The sequence below is a fragment of the Anomaloglossus baeobatrachus genome, chromosome 3 (assembly GCF_048569485.1).
Source record: "Anomaloglossus baeobatrachus isolate aAnoBae1 chromosome 3, aAnoBae1.hap1, whole genome shotgun sequence".
In the NCBI taxonomy this organism is placed as follows: domain Eukaryota; kingdom Metazoa; phylum Chordata; class Amphibia; order Anura; family Aromobatidae; genus Anomaloglossus; species Anomaloglossus baeobatrachus.
Genome location: NC_134355.1, coordinates 124,101,172 through 124,125,663, shown reverse-complemented (window position 1 = coordinate 124,125,663; position 24,492 = coordinate 124,101,172). Strand labels below are relative to the sequence as shown.

At 47.3% G+C, this 24,492-nt stretch overlaps 1 protein-coding gene across 1 annotated transcript in view; it reads left to right on the top strand.

The window, feature by feature from the left end:
* The window catches only part of NINL (ninein like), a 321,722-nt gene that overhangs the window by 134,287 nt on the left and 162,943 nt on the right, over positions 1-24,492 (top strand). Inside the window, exons 5-9 of the mRNA XM_075339423.1 lie at positions 4,067-4,133; positions 14,867-15,057; positions 18,084-18,224; positions 18,366-18,530; positions 21,262-21,398. Of these exons, the coding sequence (XP_075195538.1) occupies positions 4,067-4,133; positions 14,867-15,057; positions 18,084-18,224; positions 18,366-18,530; positions 21,262-21,398 (701 nt within the window). The remainder of the gene's footprint in view (positions 1-4,066; positions 4,134-14,866; positions 15,058-18,083; positions 18,225-18,365; positions 18,531-21,261; positions 21,399-24,492) is intronic.

Genomic DNA, 24,492 nt, shown 5'->3' with positions numbered 1-24,492 from the left:
TTACCACAAAAATGCAGTGTGCGGACAAAGCCTTAGGTATCTGGCAGAGACTTGTTCCTTGCTGCCCAGCAGTGGGGGGTGGTAAGAATAGCCGTTTGCTGAATGAGCGTGTAGCTGCCATAAAAGGTGGAGAACACGAATAAGAATCTTTATACTGGTCCAGATATGTATTCTGGTTAAAGCTGCTGGAGCAGAAGTTCTGCTTTCAATTATTTTTTTTCTACAGATCAAGTCCCTGGCTGAAAAAAAAATGACTACTTTTCTTCGAAAATTATTTTTTTTCTAAAATTAAGTTGTAGACCAATACTTTGCAGCGTGACATACCGTAATATAATTATAATAAAATATCTTGTTACAGTTGATTATTTTAACCTATGAGAGTCTTATGAAATAGCAACAACAGTGCAACCGCTAGCTAATAGTATGCGCAAAACCCAGCAGTATAGCGGGCCTTAGCTATGGACAACTGGTCAGTCGCACAGAGTCGGCTGGCGGACTGCAGGGGGACTTCACTTCTCCCCTAAATTCACTCTCCGCACAGCTCAGTCAGAACTAGGTAGGGGGGAGGGGTACATGCCCTGGGCTGGGGGCGTAGACTGCACCAATAATGCTCAGTGCAGTCTCCATGGATAGAAGGGCCTGTAGTGCTCTCATGGTCAGGAAACCACAGTCTACAGGTCCTTCTGCCAGATGGGGTGTATAGTCTAAACAAGGACAGCGGGGAGGTAAGAGAAGAGTTTAATCCCTCTTTACTACCCCATATCATATATGACCCAGTTGGGGGGGGGAGGGAGGGGAAGTAGTGAAACTGTTTTTACTAATTGGGAAGACTGGTGCAGTATTTTTTTTTTTTTTTTAAAATTAAACTGCCATGGGGGAAAGAGTTAAAAAGGGCAATACTGCTGATAGAAGGGTTTTGGAAGGGGGTTAATGGGGTTGATAATGTTGCAATATGCAGCCAGTACAATGAGCAGTTCTGGGTACATATATTGCTAATCCCTGCCTAACAGTCCCTGTATACACTAGCATAGATAAAGAGATCTTTAGAAAAAGTATTGGTAAAGATTCTAATGAGGCCAGGGAGTAGTTGCAAGTGCGTTAGTTCCCTTTGCTAGTCGGCCTACATAGCATGGTAGCACGTCCCTGTGGGATTACTAACATGCTAAGGCTGGTTTCACACTACGTTTATTTAACATCCGTCCATAACGTTTTTTTAGCGGAAAAACTGATCCAGTGCAAATGCGTTTTCACTTCAATGCATTTGCAATGGACTCGCGTTAACATGTGTTCACCTGCGTTTGCGTGCGTTATAGTGAGGATCCAGCGACTTGCAGTTTTTTAACATCTTTCAAAAACGCTACTTGTAGCGTTTTTGAGCTGCGTCCAAATACTACAAATCGCTGGATCCTGACTAAACAGCATGCAAACGCAGGTGAACGCTGGCGTGCTGATAGGCAGGATCCTGCTTGCTCTACTGAGCATGCCCAGAACCAGTCTCGCGTGATCTGTCTCTCTCTCCTCCTCCCTCCCTCACCCTCTCTCTCTCTATCTCTGTCTTTCCCCCTTCCTCCCCTCCCTCTCTCTCCCACCTGAGAGCTGCGCACACTCGTAACCAAGGTAAATATCGCGTAACCACTTATCTTAGTTACCCGATGTTTACGTTGGTAACGTGTGCAGGCAGCCCGGCTCCTAGCAGCTGCAGACACTCGTAACCAAGATAAATATCGGGTATCCAAGGCCGATGTTTACCTTGGTTACCAGCGTCTGCAGTTGTCAGAAGCCGGCTCCCAGTCTAGTTCCCCTCACTCCCGATCACATGACTCCAATGCCCGCCCCTAAACATCCAGTGCAGGATCCTGCAAAATAACAGATGCGTTTGCATGCGTTTTTTTGCTGTAAAAGCAGGATCCCCTTTTGCAGCAAAAAAACGTTCCTGACGCATGTTAAATAAACGAAGTGTGAAACCAGCCTTATGAATAATGCTCAGTGATGCCGCGCATGCCTCACTCTTGATGGCAGCTGGAGGAGGAAAGATGCGCACTGGGCATGATCCGGAGTCCTGGGACGTCCAATCACGTGCACTATACCTCACTGATGCTGGGTGTAAGATTCCCGGCTTCAGTGAGCTATGTGTTTCGTCGCTGTGCATTCATTAGCATGTTAGTGAGCCTGCAGGAGTGTGCTAACATGCTGTGTGGGCCAGCTAGCCAAGGGAACTAATGCCCAGGTGACTAGTCCCCACGCTCATTAGCATACGATAAAAAATCTTTAGAAATACTTTTTTTCTAAAGATCTCTTTATCTATGCTAGTGTATACAGGGACGGTTGGGCAGGGATTAGCAATATGCACAGAACTGCTCATGGTCCTGGATGTATATTGCACCTGGCAGGTTCCCTTTAATGGATCACTTTAAAATAGAAGATAAATAGCAATCTGTTAACGGATCCGTTTTCCATAGACTCCCATGCTAATAAAACGAATCCTGTAAAAATCAATTTTTGTCAAACCAAACAAAGTTGTATTTGCGCAACTGTTTTTTGTTTGTTTGTTTTTTTTTTTTATTACTGGTGAGACAGCCACTCATTGGTGAGTTTTATTGATTTTTTTTTTTTTTTTATTTATGTCCTTTTTGGTGAATAATTTTGAATATTGTTGTAGGAACTTGTAAGCATGAGGACCCTTGGGTTACGAGTTTACGTATTTTGGCCAAAATATGGACCAATACCTCACTTTATGAATTATAATTTTTGTATTTGACATTTTTCTGCAGAATGCAGCCAGGCCCTTTGGGGTGTCTGTCCTGTGAGGTGCACTTATATAGTGCTGGATGGCCCACCTGATCTAATAGTATGGGTGTCATCAATGGGCTGTAAGGGCGCTCGCACACATCCAGCTTTTCGCCGGTTTGACGGATGCGGCGCATGCCAGTACAGCATGATACAGTACAGTGGCAGCGCCGCAACTTCCGGATCACATGCTCTGGTCACATGACAGCATGTGACCGGCGCTTGTTGCGATGCCAGTGTACTGTATACACTGTACTGGCGTGTGCCGCATCCGTCAAACCGTCGAAAAGCCGGATGTGTGAGAGCGCCCCAAGCCAGATACTGTGCATTGCTTGTACCTGTGTGACTGGCACCCTATGCAAATCTCATTAGTGTGCAAGTTTACTACCTGCAACCACCCCCTCCATGACTTGGTAGGCAGTGAGTGGTTGTCTCATCGGTATTCTGCACCTGTGTTACCCCCACCTTCATCATAGGGGCCTGCTGCATCCTGCTAGTGTATTTGCCATTTGACCCATTTTGGCTAATGGCTTTTTCTGGGGAGTTGTCATGACTTTTTTTTTTTTTTTTTTTTTTTTTATCCCTTGAATTTATGTCCATTTTGGTGCATCAATTTTTTTTTTATTTTTTTTTTTAACTAATGGATTGCTGCTGGATCCATTCTAACGGATGATTACGAGACATGTGAACTGCGCCTTAATCAGGATCTGCAAATGGAAATACTTTAGTTGCCATGCCAGAAATTCCAGCTCCTCTACTTCATTCAGAAAGTCTTTATAGCAGGACTCCTGATAAGATTCTTTACACACCCAAGTTATTAATTGTCTAATCAATGGCTTAAGTGGCCAATATACTGGCGCATTCAATGCCTTATTCACTCATCTTGATAGTGTTTGTGTACGGATCGCTCTGCAGGAATGGATGGTTTAGTAGATTTAGAAGATTTCTTATATTTTCTGTGAATGTGTTAATGTGAACATGCCATGCACCGCTGCCGGTTTAATGTTTCACTTGCAGAGGAAGCCTTCTGGTTAATGGTGAGTTGGGGCTTCGAATCTAGTTGAGATGAAACCGTGTAAAGTGAGTTGTATGGCTTCATTTGTTTGCTTTGGCCTCCGGTTTGTCTGGGAGGTGAACGCACATTCTTAAACCCAGTGAAGGATTCTTTATTTTCTCCCTCAGCCTTCCTGTCGGGTTTAGACTTTTCTCTCCCTTTATGCACTTTTCCATCTTGGATCGGTTAAGCAGAGATCTGTCTCACATGTGCTCTTTTCTTTAGAGCTTGAAGTCTGATGAAGAAGCGGATGTCTCCAAGGAACCCGAGATTGAAAACTTTGAAGCACAAGGTAAAATTAATAATCTTAAATAATGTGAAGTGTAATGTAGGGAAGCGCTGCCGGACGGATTGTCGTGTATGGATCTGGTAAGTTGTGCGGTGATGGCCGTAGACCACGGATCAGTGTTCGCTGCAAGTATGTAATGACTCTCCACATCTGCAAGTCATTGGTCTGCACCCGGGGAATTGATGGATATACAGGTCTCCGTACAGTAGGACATAGGGAAATTACAAATTGTGGAACACTTATGTTTAAGGTTTCGCTGACACCAGCGTTAATAAAAAATAATACAAAATTGGTCTGATTTTCATCCAGAAAAGTAGGACAATTTTTTTTTTTTTCCCTCACTTGTTAAAACTCAGCAGCTATTAATTTACAAGACCATTTATAGTTTCCTGAGCTACAGAATGGTAATGTGTCCATAAATATAGGATGATCCGTGTGGGATCTTTTTTTTTTTTTTCATTTTTCCCTTACACCTATAGACTTGAATACGTGAGTCTTGTCCGATTTACGTGACTATACGTTGAGAAAAAAAATCGCAGATCTGCTCTGCCTCACTGAATAACATGGGTCCGAGTACATTTTTTCGTGCCGTGTTATACGCTCCTATGAGCGAACCCTACAACTGGAATAAGACCGTCCTAAAAATAATTGCAAGTGCTGTATATTATTGCTTTATTAGTGCAATTGTTATAAGATAATGGAATGTTCAGACTGTTAACATTTTGAAAAAAAAAAAACAATTGGAAAAAAAATCCCATTTTGCGTTGATTTGCAAAAGCACAATAAGGCCCTGTACGCACTAGACGTTTTTGCTGCGTTTTTAGCGGCGTTTGTGCTGAAAACGCTGTGACATTGCTTCCCCAGCAATGTCTGAGTTTTCAGAAGTGCTGTAGCTGCGTTTTTGTGGTGACCACAAAAACGCAGCATGTCAATTATTTCTATACAGTTTTTCACTGCATTTTTCACTCATTGAATGCAGTGCACAAAAACGCAGCCAAAAACGCCAAGTTTGTTTGCCACAGGTGCGTTTTTTGTGGACAAAGACGCACAAACGCAGCGTGAAAAAAAACACCTAGTGCCCACATAGCCTAAAGCGGGCTTTACACGCTACGAGATTGCTACAGCGATCTCGTTGGGGTCACGGAATTTGTGACGCACATCCGGCCGCTGTAGCGATGCCGTTGTGTGTGACACCTATGAGCGATTTTGCATCGTCGCAAAATCGCTCATCGGCGACATGGGGGTCCATTCTCAAATATCGTTACTGCAGCAGTAACGAAGTTGTTCCTCGTTCCTGCGGCAGCACACATCGCTCCGTGTGACACCGCAGGAACGAGGAAGCTCTCCTTACCTGCCTCCCGGCCACAATGCGGAAGGAAGGAGGTGGGTGGGATGTTCGTTCCACTCATCTCCGCCCCTCCGCTTCTATTGGGCGGCGGGTCAGTGACGTTGCTGTGACGCTGAACGAACCGCCCCCTTAGAAAGGAGGCGGATCGCCGGTCACAGCGACGTCGCAGGGAAGGTAAGTAGTGTGATGGGTCTGGGCGATGTGCGACACGGGCAGAGATTTGCCCGTGTTGCACAACCGATGGTGGCGGGTACGCATGATGGCAATATCTGTACCGATATCGCAGTGTGTAAAGCGGCCTTAAGGCTATGTTCACACAGGGCTTTTTTAGTGCATTTTTTTTCCTGACCAAAACTTGATTTTGTCGCAAGAAATCTCTCGTGTAATCTGTGATTTTGGTGCATTTTTTAGTCGCGTTTTTGCTCCGGATTTTCTGCGTTTTTTTTCTACGAAATGTTTTGTATCAATGAAAAAAACGTTGCAAAAACACTGCAAAGAACTGACATGCTCATTCTTTGAAATCTGCAGCAAAAACGCAGGTATTTGACAGTCAGAAAAAAAATCTGTGTGTGTGTGTGTGTATATGAGATTTCAGAAAGATCATAGACTTTGCAGGGACTTTAAAAAAGCAGCTTTTTATTGGCATCGATTTGCATGAAATCTGCAGCTAAAGGACACAGCAAAAACGTACCAAAAAAGCCCTGTGTGAACATTGCTTAAAATAGATTCCCCCCCCCCACAAAAATGGTGCACAGGTATGACCCTTTGTGATGTTATTAGGGTATGACCAGGAGGCATTGACAACCTTACAATCGCAGCAGCCATAGTTTTTAATTTACTACATGGTTGGCCACTTTTTTTTTTTTTTTTTTTATTTTAACTTTATTCAGCTATTTTCCCTCAAATTCTTGTGTCCACTTATCAATCAATCCCACAGCTTTTGGCCGCCTCACTGCTGCCATAATGAAGGAGTTTTTGAAGTTGTAAATTATCCACAGCACCTATTAGGTAAATTTGAATTTCTTGCATATTATTTTTTCTTTTTTTTTTTTTTTTTTTTTTTTTTTTTTTATGCGTTTATTTCTACATTTTTCCTTTTTCGTATGTCATGTTAAAAAAAACCCAGTACTTTTGTGCAGCAGAAATGCACCAAAAACACTTATGAATATTCTTACCTATGGATTTTCTGCATTTAATGTAGTTGTATGGGAAAATCTGCAAATACAACTCAATATACCTGAAAGAAAAATTTACAAGATGAGGATTTCTATAAATCCCATCCTTTTTGCTGTAACTGTGAGATGCTGGAACTGAAAACAGCATCAAAAAGTCACCAAAAAAATCATCATGAGAACTTGGTTCATCAGTACAGAAGCGTCTGCCCTTACCCGTTTTAATGTGGATCAAGAAAAGGTACGTACCAAGATTAAGTTAACCTGGCATAGGGGATAACTGAATGATGAGTGTGAGTCCGACGGCTGGGACACTCTCACAAATCCCAACTGGTGCGGAGGTAGAGCATGTGCCCCTCTGCTCCATTCATTTTCCTCAGCACCTAGCTTTCCCATATCAGAGTATTGTAAAGCTGGGTGCTGAGAGATGTATAGCAGAGCATGGGAAAGCTGGGTGCTGAGGGAAAGAGCCCTGCTCCCTCAGCACAAAACGTTTGCATCTTTGTCCACTTTTACAAATACTATAATGGCCCCCACATAGCCTTCCATGTTATATAAAGGGTTCCATATAACCCTTCATATATTAGAATGCAGCTCCATAGTCCTCCATGTATTATAATGCATTTCCCATAGTTCGCCATATATTATAATTCACCCTAGGCCTCCATGTATGATTTAGCCAGCCCCCCATGTATCATGCTGGCAGCCCCACCACGCTCCATGCATAATGCTGGCAGCCCCCACCTCCCCCCGGCCCCTGACCACAGTGTATGCACTGATTTTAATAAAAAAATAAAAACACCCCAAAAAACAAACAAGTTCTCACCTTTCTCCTCGTTCCCCCGCTGCTGGTCTCGCTTCTCCTCTTTCCTCCGCTGCTGGCCTCGCTTCTCCTCGTTCCCCCGCTGCTGGCCTCGCTTCTCCTCGTTCCCCCGCTGCTGGCCTCGCTTCTCCTCGTTCCCCCGCTGCTGGCCTCGCTTCTCCTCGTTCCCCCGCTGCTGGCCTCGCTTCTCCTCGTTCCCCCGCTGCTGGCCTCGCTTCTCCTCGTTCCCCCGCTGCTGGCCTCGCTTCTCCTCGTTCCCCCGCTGCTGGCCTCGCTTCTCCTCGTTCCCCCGCTGCTGGCCTCGCTTCTCCTCGTTCCCCCGCTGCTGGCCTCGCTTCTCCTCGTTCCCCCGCTGCTGGCCTCGCTTCTCCTCGTTCCCCCGCTTCTCCGGCCTCGCGTCCTCCCGGCCTGCGCTCTGTGCTCTCGGCACAGCGATGGCATAGGAGTGACGTCACTGCGCAGGCACAGAGGGAGAATGGTGGAGCTGCACAGGCCACTCCACGCTTCTTCATTGTTGCTGTGTGTGATGACGGGGGAAGGGGCCCCAGTGCCGCGGCTGATAACTGGCAGGGGGCCCAGTGTTAGCGGCGGCGGCACCGGGTCATATAGCGGCCGCGTGGTCTGTGCCAGAACAGCGCAGCTCCTTTCACAGAAAGGAGCTGCTTGCTGATCTGCAGAGCGGGCCCCTAAGCTGCCGCGCCCGGTCGCAGTCGCGACGTCTACGACCGTGGTAGTTACGCCCCTGGCCCTAGCTAGCTGAGACTTTAACGCTCATATTAATGAATGGAGCGAGAGTGCACATGCTTCGCCACTGCTCCATTCACATGGGGACTCTGCAGAGCACAGTTCTTGGGGTTAGATAAGGGTCTTGACATTTGCATCCTCAGCAATCGGGACATAATACCCTGGTCTGTCTCTGCATGTTCGCTCCATTTGCGGTATACAAGGAGTAAATCAGAAGAGTGCACAGGGTTACACAGCCAGTTTGGTTCTCTAAATGAAAAGACAATGTTGCATTGCGTCACGTGCGACCCTGCTTACATGTTTCTTTGAAAATAAGACACTGTCTTTTTATATATTATTTTTTTTTTTTTTTTTCTTTTTTGCCCTGAAAAAAGCACTAGGTCTTATTTTCAGGGGGTGTCTTATTCTTGAGGAGACATGGTTGGGGATAAGTTCACCCTCCACAAAAAGCAGATTTCCCCCCCCTCCCCCCTTCCCAGGTTCGTCATACTTACCAGCCCCGGGCGTCTGTGTGGCTCCCACATCTCCCTGCAGGTGTGCTGTACGCCATCCTCCCCTACATCTGGCTGACACTCGCATAGATCAGATCACATCACATCATCCACACACACACACACACACACACACACACACACACACACACAGCCTAGATGCACAGCAGCCAGGACACGACAGGAATACGGATTAGCGTCCTTAAGATGTCCGTGCAGGATAGGGAGGCTGGTCCAAGGGTAGATGTAGGCTGAAGGAAATCAGGACGGAGGACCGGAACCGGGTACAGGGATCAGCGAAGGTGCAGACTGATACCGGGTGGAGTCCAGAACCGGCGACGGGTACAGGTTGACGGAAGGTGAGGGGATCCACAGCAGATGATCACCGGGGAATCTCCTGGAAGACCGGTGGGCTGGACACACACAGGCTGGCAGTTGGGATCTGTGGGCAGAGACAGGGTTAACCCATACATACACCACATTCCACATCATTCCTCCCTGTGCTCCCCTGCGTCTGGCCGCCACTCACACATCAGAACAGTCACACAGCCGATCGTATAAACTCACACACACGAAATTGCAGATACCAGTACAATCGCACGCACACATTCACAACATCCGGAGATACCACGTGCTTCCAGCCATGTGATTGTTCAGCAGGTCCTGGAAGGTCCTTACGCCGCCGAGAAGCAACTGATATCGCTGGTTGTAGTGTGTGTGTTTTCCGCCGCATGACCTTGATGCGCTCACCTGCTCCTGCTTTGTGGGGGATGTCTTATATTTAAGCCTCCCTGAAAACTCCTGCTAGGTTTTATTTTCGGGGGAGGTCATATTTTCGTGGAAACACTGTAGAATATTACTCCATATGTGCGAGTGACGCACAAATGTTTCTTGGTTTCTTTTTTTTGTAATTGATATAAATTGCACACCGTTCATGGCTAAATGGCAGTAATGGGGTATGTGCCCACGCTGCAGATTTGGTGCAGAAATTTTCTGCATGAAATCTGCACCTACCAGCAGAGAAAAATGCATCTAAAAAACACGTGCAATTTTTTTTTTTTTTTTTTTTTATTTAATGAAGTCAATGGCTGTAAGGGCTAAAAAAAACCCCAGAAAAAACGCCCCAACAATTGACATGCTGCAGATTTTTATTCTTCAATAAAATCTGCCCCAAATCTGCAAGGAAAAAAAGCAACATGGGCACAACAGTTAAGATATCTAATAGACTTTGCTGTCTTCAGGATAAGCATGCAGGTTTAGCAAAAAAGCATTTAAAAAAAAAAAAAAAGTACCATGTGTACATAGCCATAAAATAGCAGACAAAATGTGCATTGATTCTGAAACTCCCTATTGAGGTGCAGCCCTGGACAGCATTGTGATTAGTTGATGGGCTACATCTATAATATCCAGAACACTAGTTTCCTGCAGCTGAATTATGGATAAAAATCAGTCAGTAGCACTGAATAGCCTAGGGCCATGCTCCAACATGCTAAAATGCTGTTTTTCTGCAGGTGATTTTTTAAAAAATGTTTTATACAATTTGGTGCAGATTTGACACTTTTCTACTTCTTCTTTTTTTTTTTGTTTTTTTTTTGTTACAAAACTCTAGATTATTGCATTTAATAATACAATTTCTGCATTTTCTAGGCCTCGGTCTGTCTGCACCATGTTGCTCTCATATATTGGGTGCCAAAAATCTGGTGCCTTATTCCCATGGACATAAATCTTCACTAGATCACATTGTTTTATGATTCATTTTTTGCCCCAATTTTCTAAATAAAAAATGCATTTTTATAATTTTTTTTATTTTGATCAGGTTGTTGTGAAAAAAAAAAACATAAGGCACTTTTTCACATATGTTCCTTAAGTGCAACAGATTTTCTGCACAAAAAGCCTTAGGCCCTCATGGCCATTCACTGTTATGGAGCGCACTACGTTAGTGTGTGCTCTGTTTTGTGCAATTTTGTGCATATATACGTTTCTGCAGACGGACACCCGAACGTAGGTGGTCTACGTTCGGGTGTCCGTCTGCAGAAACGTATATGTGCACAAAATTGCACAAAACGGAGCACACGCTAACGCAGTGCGCTCCATAACAGTGAATGGCCCTGTCGGGCGCATGCGTCCGGAGCACGTTTTGCAGAGTGGGGGAAGGGCGGTCCGGACGGATGCCCCGACGGGACCTGTGGACGTAGAGAAAAACGCAATGTGAAAGGGGCCTTAAAAAGCAGTGTTTATGCTATGTGCCAACATGGTCATGTCCTTACTAGAAGGGCAAAACTGCATCAAAGCCAAGCATTTTTTTAAATGCAAATTGCAGTGGGTTTGTAACGCGATCTTTAGCCGCACAATTCTTAAGGCCACGTCTCACTATGTGACATCGCTGCTTTTGTGGTGACGCAACAGCGATGTTGCTAGCGATGTTGCTGTGTGTGACATCCAGCAACGACCTGGCCCCTGCTGTGAGGTCACTGGTTGTTGCTGAATGTCCTGGACCATTTTCTTCAAAGGCGATGTCCTGCTGGGCAGGACGCATCGCTATGTTTGACACTGTGTGACAGGGTCCTAATGACAGCAGAGATCATTATACAGGTCGCTACTACGACCAGGGGCGTAACGATCGCTGTCGCAGAGGTCGCCACTGCGACCGGGCCCGCAGGGTTATAGGGGCCCGGCAGCCGCTCTGCAGAGCCGGCTGCCGGGCCCCTATGTGTAGTGCCACTATGTAGTGGCCGACTGCGCGACCGTTAGGGGGCCGGCCTGTGAGTCTGGGGGGCCCAGTGTCTGCAGGGGGGCAGAGGGGCCCCTGACCTGGAGAGGCCACCAGGCGTTCCTGACCTGCTGCAGAGGAGATGTGCTCCTGCACGGCAGACGGAAACCATCCCTACCAGGACCTGCGATGATGTCACGCCCATGTGACTGTGTGGGAGGAGACACAGGATGCCGGGGAGAAAGCAGGAGAAGATACTTCGAACACATGAGTGGTAATGAGAAAAGAGGGGACATGAGGGGAGGGGCTGCAGGGTGAGTGGGATATGAGGGCTGCAGACTGTGACAGAAGCATGTGAAGGGTGCAGAGTGTTTGAGAGGGGTAAGTTGGGGTACGGGCAGGGTGAGATATGTGGGTCAGGGTGTGTGTGTGATATGGGGGTGCAGGCTGTATAGGGAGCAGGGTGTGTGACATATGGGGGCAGGGGCATAACTACCGCAGTCGCAGGGGTCAGAAAGAGCTGAGAGGTACTTGTTTTTTTATTTTGCTGGCTGCATGACACATATAGGCCCGGGGAAGCTGCCTGCATGATACATGGAGGCCCTGGTGGGGCTGGCTGGCAGGCTGCATGACACATGGAGGCCCTGGGGGGGCTGGCTGCATGACACATGGAGGCCCTGGGGGGGGCTGGCTGCATGACACATGGAGGCCCTGGGGGGGGCTGGCTGCATGACACATGGAGGCCCTGGGGGGGGCTGGCTGCATGACACATGGAGGCCCTGGGGGGGGCTGGCTGCATGACACATGGAGGCCCTGGGGGGGGCTGGCTGCATGACACATGGAGGCCCTGGGGGGGGCTGGCTGCATGACACATGGAGGCCCTGGGGGGGGCTGGCTGCATGACACATGGAGGCCCTGGGGGGGCTGGCTGCATGACACATGGAGGCCCTGGGGGGGCTGGCTGCATGACACCTGGGGGGGGCTGGCTGCATGATGCATAGAGGCCCTGGGGGGGGCTGGCTGCATGACACATGGAGGCCCTGGGGGGGGCTGGCTGCATGACACATTGAGGCCCTGGGGGGGCTGGCTGCATGACACATGGAGGCCCTGGGGGGGCTTGCTGCATGACACATGGAGGCCCTGGGGGGGCTTGCTGCATGACACATGGAGGCCCTGGGGGGGCTGGCTGCATGACACATGGAGGCCCTGGGGGGGCTGGCTGCATGACACATGGAGGCCCTGGGGGGGCTGGCTGCATGACACATGGAGGCCCTGGGGGGGCTGGCTGCATGACACATGGAGGCCCTGGGGGGGCTGGCTGCATGACACATGGAGGCCCTGGGGGGGGCTGGCTGCATGACACATGGAGGCCCTGAGGGCTGGCTGCATGACATATGGAGGCCCTGGGGGGGCTGGCTGCATGACATATGGAGGCCCTGGGGGGGGCTGGCTGCATGACACATGGAGGCCCTGGGGGGGATGGCTGCATGACACATGGAGGCCCTGGTGGGACTGGCTGCATAATACATGGAGGCCTGGGGGTGCTGGCTGCATGATACATGGAGGTCTATGGGACTGCATAATAAACATGAAGGACACCTTATACATAGACTATAGCAGCGCATTATACATGGAGGTCTATGGGGGCTACATTATAATATATGGAGGCTACCTTACACATGGTCTGTGGGGGTGCATTATAAAGCATGGGGGACTGTGGTGCAGTATAAAATATGGAGAACTATGGGAAATGCATTATAATACATGGAGGACTATGGGGGTGCATTCTAATATATAAAGGGTTATGTGGGACCCTTTATACTATATGGAAGGCTATGTGGGGGCCATTATAGTATTTGGAGAACTATATATGAGGGAGGAAAAAGATACAAGTATGGGATGGGAATGTTTTGTGCCGAGGGAAAAGGGCTCTTTCCCATGCTCTGCTATACATGGTTTTTTTTTTTTTTTCACTGGTTTCCTGAGCATTTTTCTGACTGTTTTTTTTTTTTAGATTTTCGGAGCGTTTTTCCCATGGTTTTTGTGATGTTTTCTTGTTGTTTTTTTATATATTTTTTTTTTTTTTGTTTTGTTTTTCTTAACTCAAATGATGTTGAAGAAACCCCCAAAACATTCAGCCATCTTCTGGTTTTCGTTTTTAGCATCTTAATTGGTTAGTATTGTAAAGTACAGAGCGTCTTCTGAGTTGAAGATGTAAAAAGAATGGATGTCACATCTTTTAACCATTTGGTATTTTTAGAAACTTGAAGTGTTTTAAAAGATGTTCAGAATCCTGAATATGTGCACAGCAAGTCGTTTTACATAGAAATACATATGGTAATCCTTTTCAGCAGTTTCTTTTTCTTTTTTTTTTCTGCATTTTCCGCAGCAGAATCTGCCTGTAAAAGACGTCACTTGCACATAACTGTAAAAACCTTGTAGCTGAAAACTGCACAACTATGCGGCAATTTAAAGTTAAAGGGAACCTGTTACCAGTGTTGGGGCCTATAAGCTGCGGCCAACACCAGTGGGCTCTTATATACCGCATTCTAACATGCTGTATATAAGAGCCCAGGCCGCTGTGTAGAACGTAAAAATCATTTTATAATACTCACCTAAACGGTCGGTGCAGTGGAGTTGGGTCATATGGGTGTCTCCAGTACAGGCGCCTCCTCTTTCGGCTATTTTTGTCGTCCTTCTTCAGAAGACTGGCTGCATGACACGTCCTACGTCATCCACACTTGCCGGCACTGAGGTCCTGAGCAGGGCAGATCAAAGTATTGTAGTGCGCCTGTGTGGGACCGGCGAGTGTGTATGACGTAGGACGCGTCATGCACAAAGGTATCAGAAGGAGGACGAAGATGGCCGAAAGAGGAGGCACCGGCACCAGAGAACGGAGACGCCCATATGACCCAACGCCACCGCAGCGTCAGTTTTAGGTAAGTATTATAAGTGCTTTTTACGTTCTACACAGCAGCCTGGGCTCTTATATGCAGCATTCTAACATGCTGTATATAAGAGCCCGGTGGTGGTGGCCGCAGCTTATAGGCCCCAAATTTGCTGACAGGTTCCCTTTTTAAACTGTGTGTACAAAATTTACAGTATTCCTGGATGTGTGTTGTGTGTGTACACAGCATTTTTCTCTGTAGGTGATTTCCCATAGTGTTTGCTTGTTTTTCTTATTTAATTTTTGCAGCAAAAAAAAAAAAAACTACAGGAAAATGCTGGCTGTAACACAAGTAGTCAGTAGTACAGTACGACTCGTGTGTTATAAGTAAACACCAATGTGCCTGTAGACCATCATCCACCAAGTGTTTACAATAAATGTCAAATATATACTGCCACTTTAAGAAAAGTATGTTCTGCGTGTCCTGTGTAATAGAAGATTTTGGATGATCACGCACATAAGTATATTACTACTGTGGTAATATTTGTAACCCTTTCTTAGGACAATTAAGGACATGGAACCCAGGATTTTTTGACAGCCCCCGAGGAACTTCAAATGCTCATTCTGATATGACTGAAAACCAGGTGCGGGACATCTGGGAGGAGCTGGGTGTAGGACACAATGGATACCTCAACAGGCAGGAGCTCGCGACTGTGTGCAAAAACATTGGACTTGAAGATCTCGGTGATGAGGTATGGGCAGTGTCAATCTGTTATATCAATCCCTCTCCCTCTCCGTCTCTGTCTCTCTATCCATCTGTCTCTGTCTCTCTATCCATCTGTCTCTGTCTCTCTATCCATCTGTCTCTGTCTCTCTATCCATCTGTCTCTCTATCCATCTGTCTCTGTCTCTCTATCCATCTGTCTCTGTCTCTCTATCCATCTGTCTCTGTCTCTCTATCCATCTGTCTCTGTCTCTCTATCCATCTGTCTCTGTCTCTCTATCCATCTGTCTCTGTCTCTCTATCCATCTGTCTCTGTCTCTCTATCCATCTGTCTCTGTCTCTCTATCCATCTGTCTCTGTCTCTCTATCCATCTGTCTCTGTCTCTCTATCCATCTGTCTCTGTCTCTCTATCCATCTGTCTCTGTCTCTCTATCCATCTGTCTCTGTCTCTCTATCCATCTGTCTCTGTCTCTCTATCCATCTGTCTCTGTCTCTCTATCCATCTGTCTCTGTCTCTCTATCCATCTGTCTCTGTCTCTCTATCCATCTGTCTCTGTCTCTCTATCCATCTGTCTCTGTCTCTCTATCCATCTGTCTCTCTATCCATCTGTCTCTCTATCCATCTGTCTCTCTATCCATCTGTCTCTCTATCCATCTGTCTCTCTATCCATCTGTCTCTCTATCCATCTGTCTCTCTATCCATCTGTCTCTCTATCCATCTGTCTCTCTATCCATCTGTCTCTCTATCCATCTGTCTCTCTATCCATCTGTCTCTCTATCCATCTGTCTCTCTATCCATCTGTCTCTCTATCCATCTGTCTCTCTATCCATCTGTCTCTGTCTCTCTATCCATCCGTCTGTCAAGTCTGGGAGGAGATCAGAGATCTCCTGAAGTGTGTCCCTCACTGCAGAATATTTGGAGCACCTCAGGAAGAACTGGCCTCCTGCTGGCGGAGTTTTTCTCCGGGTTTGTAGTTAAGTCAATGTCGCCCGTATTTGATGAGTAGACTGTAGGTGCTGCTCAGGATTTGTCTCTTTGCCAGTTCGTACTCCCTCTATAGGTTCAGATATTTTGTCAGTTTCTGTGACTTGTCGTTCCTCCAAACACCAAGATATTCCTCTTTGCCTTTCTGTATCGTCTTCTGATTTTCACCTTTTGTCAGGCAATGTAGGCTGGTGGCTGGGTCAGTCTGGCTTTGGGCGCTGTGTGTTGGGGGCTTGGTCCTTCTGGGGCTTCCTAGTGTAGCAAGGTTTTTATGATGGTAGGAGCAAGGAGTACCGCTTTATAGATGAGCCTTGAATGATGGTGCCTTCTTCTTTGCACGGCTTGTTTTTCAGCAACTTTTATGACTTGCTTAAAGTTTTCTGATAGGTTGATTTTTAGGCCAAGGTATGTGTACTTCTTGGTTTCTCAACGTTGACAGTTGTCTATCATAAAGGGAGGCTGGTCAGCAGGTTTTTGCTTTCTTTTCTGGAGCACCATGATATTTTTCTTCTTCTTGTTGATTGGCAGTAGTGATGTGGTGTTGAAGATCTCTAGCATTTCAGATAATCTTGGAGGTCTTTCTCAGTTGGTGATAACAGCACAAGGTCATCAGCACACAGCAGAAATTTCACCTCTGTGTCATGGAGTGTGAGTCCTGGTGCTGAGGAGGACTCCAGAGCCACCACCAACTCGTTGATGTAAATGTTGCTGAGGTTGCATCGCTGTCTCATTCCTCAGCGCTGTTGGAAATAGACCGCTCTCCTTCCATTTACCCTCACACTGCAGCTGTTCTCAGAGTATGAGCTTCAGATGACCTCATATGTTTGCCCCCTATTCCGTTCCCCAGCAGTTCTAGGAATAGTGCTGGTTGCCACACTGAGTTGAAGACCTTCTTAAAGACCACAATGCCGGCATAGATCTTCTTTTGCTTTGTGATGTGGATGTTCTTGATGGGGTTGTTGAGGCTATGAAAGGTGTAGTTGTGGTCCATGGTGCAGTGCTTTGACATGACGCCTGCTTGGCTTTTGCTAAGGACGTTGTGCTGGGTGAGGAAGGTGAGGATCCTCAGTTAGTTTCCCTCGGTTTCTGCTGACACGTTTTTGTCTATCGGAGTTATGAGGCCTTGATTCCAGTTTTTGGGGAAATAGCCAGCCTGCAGTACAATATTGAATAGTTTTGTTATCACAGCCTGAATGTCTGGTGGGCTGTATTTTAGCATTTCTGGGAGCAGCGCATCTGGACCGCTGTGTGTTGTGTTTTTTTTTGTTTTTTAACCTTTTATCATGGTGATCCTTTCTCTATTTTCTTCAATGTGATTGGTGTATCCAGGGGTTTTTAGAAATCTTATTTTTTCCTCTATATCCTTCAGTTTGTTCACAAGCTCTTTGTGCCGGGTGCAGGTCTTCACTTGGGTTGTCGTAAACGTCCTTGAAGTACTGCAGCCAGATGTTGCCACTCTGGATGTGGAAGCTATTGCTTTTATGGTTGGATCCTAGGTGGTTCCATTGTTCAAAAGCTGTTGTCTTCAAGGGGATCTTGGAGTTGGAGGAGTTTGGAGGTATGGTTTTGCTTTTTTCTTTCTGAGGATGGATTTGTAATTTCGCTGTATGATCTGGTAAGCTACTCTGAGTGGGTTTGTTTGGGTCTCTGTGTTTGCTTTTTTTTTTTTTTTATTTGAGGCCTTTCTTGAAGTCTTCCTTTTATAGATTTTACATTCTTTGTCAAACCAGTTATCGGGATTTTGTTTTCTCAGCCTCTTGTTACCGAATCTTGTCAGGCTGGACATTTCCGCGGTAGAATAGAGTATGTTGTAGTTATGAAAAGTTTAGTTGATCCCGCTAAAGTTCTCCTGCCACCACTCCACATTAATCTTGGACTAATGAAGCAGATTGAGAGCCCTACTGAAAAGAAGACTGTACAAAGTATCAAGGAGTTTCCAAAGCAAAACTGAAGGAAGACATTTTTGTGGGTTGAAATAATGAGAAAAACCCCATTGAAAATTCTGCCTGTCTCTACGCCGCCAGCTTTTTAATTTTCGTTTAATGTGGGCGTATGTGTGTTTTGTTAGGAACTTGAAGACTTATTCAATAAGTTGGACAGAGATGGAGATGGCACAGTAAGCTTCCAGGAATTTCAGGAGGGGTTGTTCAGCCATGCCCCTCTGCCGGCTGCTTCCACCCCATTTAGGAAAAGACATGCACTTTACCAGGTGGGTGGTGTAATATATTCAATTGATGTCCTGGCCCTAATTTTTAAGAATCCGTTATCTTATAATCAATGCTACTGGGCTGTATTGTACTCCGTACAGATGTCGGTTACAGTTGTTTATGCTTTTATGTATGCTTGGCAGATAGAGGAGAATAGCCATAACACGGCCTCACAGTCTTTGCTGTCTGGTTATGGAGGCTTTCATCTTTTCTCCAGCATTGATGATGGAACTGGCTTTGGAAACCCAGAGCAGATCATGATCATATGGGAGGAGGAAGGAATTCAAGACAGCAAAGACATATTAATGGTAAGGACAATTAATTTTGCAGTTTTGTAGAATTTTAGAGAAAAGTAAAGTTATTTCTTGATTAGAGCTGATCGGACGGCAAATAATCCGGTACCGGCGGATCACTGCCAGATTTAAGAGTCCCACTCGCTCCGGAATCCGGTGACCATATAAGTAAATGGGGACCGGAATCCGGAGGTTAAAAACTTTTGTGAAGGGGATACAGGGCTAGGAGCGAGCGCGGCATACTCACCGAGGCGCTATCATGGCGGCACACTCCTTCCGGGTCACGCTGTTACCTTCCGGAGCCGACAATTCAATATTCATTGTTTTCCCCGCCCACCGGCGCGTGTTGGTTGCAGTTAGACACGCCCCCACCCTGAGTGTCAGCTAACTGCAACCAATCACAGGCGCCAGGACGGCCGATGGGCGGTGAAAGCAGTGCACTGTCGGTCAGTTCATGGTGGTAAAAATAAACGCTCGGCAGCACAGGTATAGCGCGCGGCTGCAGCCCCAGCTGTCGCACTGTATCTGTGCTGTGTATACAGTGCCCAGAGTCACACGTGCGAGGCTTTGCCGGGTGCTGCCATGGCAGACTCGCGTGAGCCCCTCGCATGTGTGATTCCGGTGAAAGTAAAAAAAAAAACAAAACAAACAACGTGCGGTTCCCCCTATTTTCATCCCCAGCCATAATAACGCCGGCTGGGGGCTGGAATATCCTCAGCCCGCAGCCGCTCGGTACTGCCACATCTATTAGATGCGACCATACCGGTGTGCGCTACCGGCTCTTCCCGCAGGCGTGATGCGGTGCCAGTCGGGGTAATAGTAGGGGTTAATAGCGGCGCACGGCTGCTACTAAACCCTAGGTTAGTGTGATGGCACAGGCGTCTATCAGATACCTGCATCACACAAACCTGTAAGTGACAGTAAATAAACACAGACACAGAGAACAATCCTTTATTTGGAATAAATACAAAACACACCCTGCTTCACCTCTTTATTAACCCCCAACACCCTGCAGCTCCGACGTAATCCACAGGAGAAGTCCCACGCCGACACATACAGCACTGCTACATCTCAGAGCGAGCAGCTATAGAGAAGACTGCCCGCTCTGAGTGCAGCCTATTACTGAGCCGCGATAAGCGATGACCGCGGCAGAGACTGTCACAGGCTAGGGGGCACGTCAGCCAGGAACCAATCACAGCTGAGAGGACGGCCGGTGGGCGGAGAAAACACGGAAAGCTGTGTGATTGCGTGCACAGCACAGGAAGTGAAAGCGCGACCCGAAAGCAGTGTGCCGCCATGACACAGAGTCTCGGTAAGTATGAAACGCTCATTTATTTATTTTTTTTTTTTATTAATTGCCGATTCCAGATCGTGCACCCGAAATCCCAGGTCCGGCCCGGGGATAGCGCTGAAACCGGGCAGATTCGGACGTTTACAGTCCGGGTCCGCTCAACACTATTCTTGATATATCTGTTTCTGATTGATTTGGTTATGCCATCCTTCTACATATAATTCATACTTGTACACTGAAGAAAAATATAAAGGCAACACTTTTTTGTTTTTGCTCCCATTTTTCATGAACTGAACTCTAAAGAGTTCCTGTAGTTGGCTTACCAATTGCATGCTCCCTCAACACTTGAGACATCTGTGACATTGTGCTGTGATAAAACTGCACATTTTAGAGTGGCCTTTCATCGTGGCCAGCCAAAGGCACACCTGTGCAATAATCACGCTGTCTAATCAGCATCTTGATATGCCACACCTGTGAGGTGGATGGATTATCTCGGTAAGGCTATGTGCCCACGCTGCGGAAAATGTGCGGATTTTGCTGCGGATTTCTCGCGGAAAAGCCGCGGATTTCCCGAAAATCTGCAGCTCAGGCACTTCCCAGCCATTTCTATGGAAATGCTGTGCCCATGCTGCGGATTTTTCCGCAGCGGATTTCGTGCGGATTTTGATCCGGGAAAATCTGCAACATGTCAATAATTGTTGCGGATTTTCATCCGGATTTTGGCTTTAAAATTGGGGGGAAAAAAAAAAATCTGCGGAAATTCCGCGGCAAATCCGCACCTTTTGAAAAGGTGCGGATTTTGCGGGAAAGCTGCGGATTTTGATGCAGAAAAATCCGCAGCTACATTCTCCCGTGGACACATAGCCTAAGGCCGAAGTCACACTTGCAAGTGACTCGGCAAGTCTCACATCGGCATCACCTGGCATGACCGCACACTCTCTGGACAGGAGCATCTCAGCTGCATAGAAATACATGTAGCCGACCCGCTCCTGTCAGGAGAGTGTGCAGCCGTGCCGAGTGATGCCGATGTGAGACTCACCGAGTCTGCAGCCCCTAGCACTTGCTGTCACCATTTTATAGCACTATGATCGGGTCCCCATAGATTTATATGGGGTTGGCATCTGGGATCATGTTCAATAAGTTCAGTCCCGGACTTAGTTTTTATTTTTTTTTTTTTTTATAGTCCAGCTGAACCTGAAAATCTGCGGGTTTACTTATCTGCATAAATTTTTGAACAATATTTGAGAAAAAGGTCTTTTATGTACATAGAAAAAGACTTAGATCTTTCAGTTCAGCTCATGAAAAATGGGAGCAAAAGCAACACTGTTGTATTTATATTTTTATTCAGTGTATATTGCTATTTTTCTTTTTGTGCTGTAGACTTGTCTATATATGGTTTTAATTTATATTTTGTTTGGAAATATCTATGTAAATAATTCTTAATCTCCTCTTTAGAGCCTGGATTTCAATGTAGAAGAACATGTGAACCTTTTGGATCTCACCACTGCTTTAAACAATGAATTAATTGCAACAAAAAACAGAATCTATCTTGCCGCATTAGCGTCTTATAAGCATGAATTACATCACCAGCAGTAAGTACTGTCCTGTGTCCAAATGTCTTCTCAGTGATTTCTAATGTGGCCATTAATTTATTAAGATAACCCCTTAATGACTTTTTTTTGGCACTTGGACGTAATAGAGGACATCTGCCCTGCTTTAGACCCACTTTATTAACCTGAGCAGAAAGATACTAATCCTGTGCAGGTCATGGTGGTGGACCATTCAGGCAACTTGTGTTTTTGAGAATAACCCTTCATACTTTTTCCATAGGATAGGGAATAAGTTGCTAATCACTGGGGGTCTGACTGCTGGGAGCCCCAGCAATCCTGTGATAAGGGCTCTGCAGCCCTGTCTTGAATGTAGTGAAGATGCACATGCTCCACCTCCACTCCATTGTTTGCCTATGGTTCTGCTGGAACTAATAGAGCGCTGTACTTTGCTTTCTCCAGTAGTCCCAGTGACCATTAATGTAGCAAAGGCCAAGCATGTGTGTATCACTATATAAAATCAGTGTGTCCTGAATGTAGCAGAGTGATTTTATTTATTTATTTTTTTTTATATATATATAATTTTTCTTTATCGTTCCTATGGGAGACCCAGACAATGGGTGTTTAGCTTCTGCCTCCGGAGGACACACAAAGTACTACACTAAAAAGTGTAGCTCCTCCCTCTGAGCTTATACACCCCCTGGAGAACCAGATCTAGCCAGTTTATCGCTTTGTGTTCAGGAGGCATACATCCACACATGCATTCTCATCTGATTTTTGATTTTTGGAAAGAGTTTGAAGAAAAGCGGGTCCAAGTCTGGACCCCCGGCATGTCCCTTCTCACCCCACTGTGTCGGCGGTGTTGTTAAAGTTGATTCCAAGGCTGGAGCCTTACATGCCGCGCTCCTTCACCATCCCTCCTGGGCTCTGGCTTGAAGTGGGAGCCAGCACGGTTCTCCATGCTTGGCAGGAGACCGGTCTCCATCCGCAGCCCTTCAGGATCCTGCTGGACCGGAGCACTCATCCCCAGGGACTTGGAACCCTGCGTCTCAGCAAGCTAAGTACCTGAGGCGTTTATATATTGGGGGTCCCTGTACTTTATTGTTGTGGGAGAGTGTGCTGATTGCGTTTTATGACATTTCCGGCGGGTTCTCTGGCTGTCGCCTGAGAACCGCGCCGATGGTGCCTGCGCGCCGGCCGCACCGCTCAAATTTAGGCCCCGGCTTCGCCGGAGGCCTAGTTTCAGTTTCTCTGCCCTCGCATGTCACTCATGCAGAGGGACAGGCTCGGCTCCGCCCGGCGGCCGTTCTGCACAGGGGAGGGACACTCCTCACTGCAGTGTATGTCCCCTCCCCTGTAGGTCTCTCTGGCCCTCCAGATCCCGCTCCCAAGCAAGTCCCGCCCCCTCTCTTCGCTCCGGCGGCTATTTTCTCAGCGTTCCCCCTGCGATCAGTCATTGCAGCGCTGGTCTGCAGCATCCCTGCTGAGGTGCTGTGCTTGGGGGTCCGGGCTTCGGGATCTGGAGGGCACACAACACCGCTCCAGCGGTCTGGTAAGCCACAACCTCTGGTTGTGGACCTCTGTATATACTCTCTGGGGGTCATTCTCTGGCAGAGCCCCCACTCCAGCAGCATGTCTCACACGAGGAGCAAGGCTCCAAAGCTGTATTCAGTATGCACTGCATGTAAGCTCCTACTGCCTGAATCGAGCACCTATCCACATTGTGATGCCTTCTCTAACCTGACGGTGCCTCAGCCTGGAGTCTCACTCCCAGTGGTGTCTCAGGCTGCTCCTGCTCCTGTGCCTGAACCTCCGGCTTGGGTGGAAGCGTTTTCTAGGTCTATCTCCCAGTCTTTTGCTGATTCCATGGGACATCTGTCCAGGACTTTGATGAATATGCATCAGCCCCCTTCACAGGGTGCCTCTGCTGCTAGGGGTCTCTCAGGACCAGAGCTCACAGAGGATTCATCATCAGGGCCCAGACCCCGTCCTCCTCAGAAGAGACGCAGGGTTCCCTCTCCCTCCTCCTCCCGTGGCTCTGATTCAGGAGCTGGCTCGCACGATGGGGAGGATGCCTTTACGGGGGGCTCGGAGGCTAACTCCATGTACCCCATTGATCTGTCCGAAAGTGACTCAGATGTCAGTGATTTGCGTCCATTAATTCTGTACTGGATCTCAATCCGCCAGTATCAGAGGAACAACCCTCTCTGGCAGAAAAGCACCAGTTTACCTCGCCTAAAAGGGCAAAGAGTGTGTTCTTTAACCACTCCAGTTTTCAGGCCGCTGTGACCAAGCCCAGAGCCTGTCCTGACAAACTCTTCCCAAAGCGTGGATCTGATGACCGTTTTCCCTTTCCACCTGAGGTGGTCAAGGAGTGGGCTCATTCACCAAAGGTAGACCCCCCCCGGTGTCTAGACTCTCAGCCCGGACCGTTGTATCGGTGGCTGATGGCACCTCTCTTAAGGATTCCACTGACCGCCAGATTGACCTTCTGGCCAAATCTGTATATGAAGCGGCAGGGGCCTCGTTCTCCCCGACTTTTGCAGCAGTGTGGGCTCTCAAAGCCATCTCTGCTTCTCTAGAGGGGATGCATTCCCTCGCCAGGGAATCTGTGCCCGAAATGGTTACCTTAACTTCCCAAGCTTCAGCTTTTTCATCCTATGCCATGTCTGCCATGCTGGAGGCTTCTCACCGCACTGCGGTGGCTTCGGCTAATTCCCTCGCTATCCGCAGGATCTTGTGGCTTTGAGAGTGGAAGGCAGATGCTTCTTCAAAGAAGTACCTTGCTGGACTCCCTTTTGCTGGGTCCCGGCTGTTCGGTGAACAGCTGGATGAAATTATTAAGGAAACTACTGGCGGGAAGAGTACTTCCATGCCACAAACCAAAACCAGGAAACCTGTCCAGGGCAGGAATCAGTCGAAGTTTCGTTCCTTTCGTTCCTCCAACTGGTCGTCCTCTAAGCCCTCGGCCTCGTCCACTAGCTCAGCCAAGGACCAGAAATCCAACTGGCGCCCAAAAGCGCGTCCACAAAAGACCGCAGGAGGTGCTGCCGCCAAGGCAGCGTCCTCGTGACTATCTGCCCGCTCCAGCAACATCCTTAGTCGGTGGCAGGCTCTCCCACTTTGGCGACGCGTGGTT